General features: G+C 39.6%; 1 protein-coding gene across 1 annotated transcript; it reads right to left on the bottom strand.

The window, feature by feature from the left end:
• LOC109230193 (uncharacterized mitochondrial protein AtMg00810-like) lies at positions 4,398–5,351 on the bottom strand. Its single transcript, XM_019395717.1, has one exon. The coding sequence runs from the start codon at positions 5,349–5,351 to the stop codon at positions 4,398–4,400; it is 954 nt and encodes a 317-aa protein (XP_019251262.1).

The raw sequence follows: 5,723 nt of genomic DNA, 5'->3' as shown, positions 1-5,723 counted from the left end.
ACCTTTCCAGGAAGAAGCTTCTGGTTCTTGGTAGACCCACCAAGGGCTATACAAACTTCATCACCTTTCCAGTTCACCCCTTTCTGATTCTGTTTTGAATAATGATGGCCAGAATGTATCTAGTTCATCCCTTTCTGATTCTGTTTTGAATATTAATGTTGTGCAGAATGTATCTAGCTCATCTCTGAATACTTCTGTCTGTAGCCTAAATGAAAGTGTGGTTCCCTCTGTTGCATATGTTCATTCTGTACAACATGTGAATAATCTTGATATGATTTGGCATAATAGAATGGGACATCTTCCTTTTGCAAAATTGAAGTGTATACCTTCTGTTTCTTCTGATTTGTCTACTAAACAGCCTTTTATTTGTTCTATATGTCCGTTGGCCAAACAAGCTAGATTGACTTTTCCCGATAGTACATCCAACTCTACTTCTCTGTTTCAACTCATTCACATTGATACATGGGGGCCTTATCATACCCAAACTTATTCTGGTGCTAAATATTTTTTGACAATCGTAGATGACTTTAGTAGGGCCACTTGGACACATTTAATGAGTTCCAAGAGCAATGCATTTACTTTACTTAAAGCTTTTATTGCCATGGTCAAAACACAATTTAATCTTTCTGTTCAAACAATCAAAAGTGATAATGCCTTGGAGCTTGGTTCTTCAAACTTAGCCTGCCAATTTTTTTTCTGATAATAGGATCCTGCACCAAACTACATGCCCTCATACACCACAACAGAATGGGGTTGTTGAAAGAAAACATAGACACTTGCTGGAAATATCAAGAGCTCTATTGTTCCAATCCAAACTTCCAACAAAATTTTGGGGGGATTGTATTTTAACAGCCACTTATCTTATAAATACATTTCCTTCCTCTGTTTTATCTAACAAATCCCCATTTGAAATTCTTTATGGCAAAGCACCCTCTTATAGTCATTTAAAAACTTTTGGTTGCCTTTGTTATGCAAGTGTGCCCAAGTGTCATAGGGATAAATATTAACCTAGGGCTGTCCCTTGTGTCTTTATTGGTTATCCTTTTGGCGAAAAAGGCTACAAGCTTTACAATCTTAAGAACAAGTCTATTTTTTGTCTCAAGAGATGTCCTCTTTCATGAGTCCATTTTTCCCCTCCATCTCAATTATTCTTCCTCTTCATCTCCTTCGTCTCGTTTTCCTCCTGGTTTCCCTTCTTATCTTGATGACTCTACCTCTAATTTTTCCTCTGATCCTCCTCCTTCTCCTTATTCTTTCTTTCCACTTCCCTCTGTCACTTCTTCTCCTACTTCCAATTCACCAGCTCATGCACCAGCTCCTGTTTCACCTCTCCCTGCAGTCAGAAAGTCTACTAGAAGTCATCATCTCCCTTCTCATCTTCAAAACTATGTAGTTCAACTTCCCCCTTATATTTCTTGCTCCTCTACTGCCTCCACTTCTGTTGCTCACCATGTTGCAGTTAAGCCTCACTCTTATGCTCAGGCTGCTGCCAATCCAGCTTGGCAGGAAGCCATGAGGAAAGAATTTGAGGCATTGGAGGCTAATGGGACTTGGGATATTGTGGAACTACCCAAAGATAAGAAGCCAATTGGTTCTAAATGGGTTTACGAAATCAAATATAAAGCTGATGGTAGTGTGGAAAGATACAAAGCTAGGCTAGTCGTACGGGGAGATACACAAATAGAGGGTATTGATTTTCATGAAACATTTTCTCCTGTCGTCAAAATGTGTACTATTCGATGTCTTAGAGCTTATGCCGTTAAGCAGAAATGGTCTTTGTTCCAATTGGATGTCAATAATACCTTTTTACATGGTGATTTGGATGAAGAGGTGTACATGAAACTCCCCCAAGGGCTGTCTGTTGCTTCTGAATCTCCTGTTCATACTTTGGTGTGTAAATTGAATAAATCTTTGTATGGTTTGCGTCAGGCTTCTCGCCAATGGTATGCTAAATTGTCCCATGCCCTTTGCTCTAGAGGTTATAGCCATTCTTTAAATGATTACTCCTTGTTTATGAAGAAATCACCTCAGTCTACTGTGTTTCTCGCTGTATATGTAGATGATATCATTCTTACAGGGGATGATATGCTTGAAATTGCTGCCTTGAAAAGTTTTCTGGATGACCAGTTTCGAATAAAGGATCTTGGGCTTCTCCATTATTTCTTGGGTATTCAGATTCATTATCTTTCTTCTGGTGTTCTTTTGCATCAGTAAAAGTTAAATTCTGATTTACTTGCTGATTTTGACTGTTCTGATGTCTCTTCTGTTGTATGTTGATTGGATTTGAATGCTAAGTTGCACTCTGATGTTGGTGACCCTTTGCCCAGGCCTGACACATATCGCAGCCTCATAGGGAAACTTAATTTTCTTACCCATACTCGCCCTGACATTTGCTTTGCTATCCAACACCGTAGTCAGTTTCTCCAAACACCTAGAGCCCCTCACATGGCTGCTGCTTTACATGTCTTACGCTACTTAAAGGGGACTTCTGATGTTGGTCTATTTCTTAATGATTCTGCTGATTGTTCTTTGGTTGGCTACTGTGATAGTGATTGGGCTGCTTGCCCTGATTCTCGTCGTTCTGTTAGTGGTTTTTGTGTGTTCCTGGGTGGTAGTCTTATTAGTTGGAAGTCCAAGAAACAACAGGTGGTCTCTTTATCCTCCGCTGAGGCTGAATATAGGGCCATGAGAAAAGTTGTTGCTAAGTTGTCTTGGCTGGTCCGTTTGTTGTCCGACTTGGGCTTACAAGTCTCCACTCCTCTCCATGTTTTCTGTGACAATCAGGCTGCCATTCACATAGCCAAGAACCCTGTTTTCCACGAGCGCACCAAGCATATAGAGGTTGATTGTCACTTTATCCGGACCAAGTTGGCTGATGGTTTGATCTCTTTACATCATGTTTCTACTAATTCCCAGTTGGCTGATATTTTTACCAAGTGCTTGACAGGTGGAGTTCATCATTCTTTGGCTGCCAAGTTGGGTGTGTGCCCACCCTCCAACTTGAGGGGGGGTGTTGGAGTTACATAGTCTATGCAGCAGTTTGTAGTGTATTTATTCGTATTGGGCTCAGCAGCCCACATTACTTAGCAACCCATAATCTGCCGGGTCGGCCCACATAATTAGCATTAGCTCTTTACATTTTTACCCCTGTATATAAATACAAACTCTAGAACCTTCAGAACGGAAGGAATTCATTTTTGTATAGAAGATAGAATAAAATGACAGCACTGTTCTTCTTTGTTCCTTCTTCTCTCAAGCCTAATGTACAATTTCTTCTTTTATTTCTGGTACAAATCGAAGCTTTACATATAATAATACCCATATTAAGTTGTGCGAAAATACTATGAATAAGAAAACAAAAATTAATAATGTGGAGATTAAATTATTTAATTTTAAAAATGCCCCTTTAAAATAAATAATCATGTATAACAATCTCGTTATCATTAATCTTCGCATAAGCAATCCATACACCATAATTTATGCATATATGAAATTGATCCACCCAAAGTCACTTATGTTTTCTTATGACAAAAAAATCATTCAACTATTGTTTTGTGTCTTATAAAGTTATCCTAGCCTTTAAGCCACTAAACTCACCGGATTTGCTCAGTTGGCATCTTAAGTCTCATTTTTAATCACAAAAATCTATTAAATAAATCCACACAAAACCCAAAGTAAAATAAAAATGGGTCTAGTTGAACCAACAAAAATGGGTCATGGATCTTTGCATTCATAGCTCTACAAGATTGCACCGTCCTCGCAGTCGCCAATGCCTCGAGGGCCATATCGAGCGTTTTGTGTAAATTTTCATGAATATGGAATCGAAGTGTTTGGGATTTCATGGTGTTAGCTTCAGTTGAAACTTTTACATCTCTTAGTTCCCAAAAATTTTGGAGAAAATTAAAAAAAAAGGATATGGGGTGTGTTTGGTACGAAGGAAAATATTTTTTTGCAAAAGGTTTTCCATTTTTCCCATGTCTTATAGGGTTAAATGTTTGAAAAATATTTTTTTCATGAACTGAGTTTCCTCTAATTGCAGGAAAATGACTTCCCTACAAAAAGGGGAATAAATATTTTTCAAAATTCTTTTTCAACCTTCCCCACTCTATTTTCCACCCTCCACCCCCAAAACTACCCCCACCTTGCACCACCTGTTAAGCTAAGATTCTGCCATGAAATGGAGATTAAGGAAGAAGAAAACCTTAGTCTTAAAAGGAACGAGAGAAGTGATTGAGACTTGAGCTAAATAAAATGAAAGTCTCACTAATTGGAAAAACAGAAGGGACCTACTAGTTATTTACAAAGCAACATAATTAAAACCGGACAAGGGCGCGGTCCCTAAATAAAAAATAAAGCCCAATCACTAGTGGGTCCAGTATGAAATGGTCACCTTGGATCTATTTTTTTGGGCTTGGTAATTGGACTCCATCACCCCCCCCCCTCAAACTGGAGGGTGGGAACACACCCAGCTTGGACAATAGCCTGTGATGAGGAATACCTGTCAAGGCCTTATTCAAAAAATCAGCAAGTTGGTGAGTGGTGGAGATATGTTGAAGAGAGATTAAACCAGTGGAAAGCACATCACGAACATAATGACAATCAACCTCTATATGTTTGGTGGGCTCGTGAAATACAAGATTCTTAGCAATGTGAAGGGCAGCTTGACTATCACAATACACGGGGACATGAGAAGAGATCACCAAACTCATGTCACATAGTAAACGAACCAGCCACGTAACCTCAGCCACAACCTTCCTGAGGGCTCGATATTCAGCCTCTGTAGAAGACAAAGAAACAGTCTGTTGTTTCTTTGATTTCCTGGAAATGGGAGAACCCCTAAGAACAATATAGTAACCAGTCACAGACTTCCTGGAAATGGGGCAAGCAGCCCAATCTGAATCTGAGTAGGCCTGTAAGGAAAAATCAGCTGTGTTGTTGAGTAGAATACCCTGAGAAGGAGCATTGAAAAGATACCTAAGGACATGTAGAGCATCCAACATGTGAGGCACCTTAAGAGATACCAAGAACTGACTGAGATGTTGTACTGAGAAGGAGATATCCGGCCTGGTATGTTGGAGAAAATTCAGCTTGCCAATGAGCCTCCTATACAATGAGGGATCAGGAAGAGGATCTCCAACTTCAGAGGTGAGCTTGGCATGAGGATCAAGTGGAGTAAGAACATTTTTCACATCAAGACAGTGAAATTCTTGGAAGAGATCCCTGGTGTACTTGTACTGATTGATAACATAGCCTTGAAGGACTTTGGTGACCTCAAGACCTAGAAAGTAGTGTACAGAACCAAGATCTTTTATTTTAAAATGTTGATCCAGAAATGATTTCAGGGCAGCCATTTCATCAGAATCATTTGCCAGCCAAGAGAATATCATCTACATATACTGCCAAAAGAATAATAGAGGAGGCAGAAACCTTGGAGAATAGGGATGGGTCATTCTTGCTAGGAGAATACCCTTTGGAAATTAGAGAAGCAGACAGCTTGGTAAACCACTGCCTTGATGCCTGTTTGAGGCCATATAGAGATTTTCTCAATCTACAAGCCAAAGGAGGATAAGAAGAGGTGGTAGTGACAATGAGGCCCAAGGGGATCTCCATGTAAACTTCTTCATGGAGGTCACCATGCAAGAATGTATTGTTAACATCTAATTGATGAACAACCCAATTATGTTTGACAGCAAGAGCGAGGAGGCATTTGATGGTGCAATTTT

Source organism: Nicotiana attenuata, chromosome 7, assembly GCF_001879085.1.
Source record: "Nicotiana attenuata strain UT chromosome 7, NIATTr2, whole genome shotgun sequence".
NCBI lineage: Eukaryota > Viridiplantae > Streptophyta > Magnoliopsida > Solanales > Solanaceae > Nicotiana > Nicotiana attenuata.
Note: the sequence above shows the minus strand (reverse complement) of the source record. Positions and strands in the feature narration are given on the sequence as shown.

Excerpts from the sequence above, each read along its gene's own strand:
- LOC109230193 (XM_019395717.1), bottom strand. The coding sequence starts at position 5,351 with ATGGCTGCCCTGAAATCATTTCTGGATCAACATTTTAAAATAAAAGAT.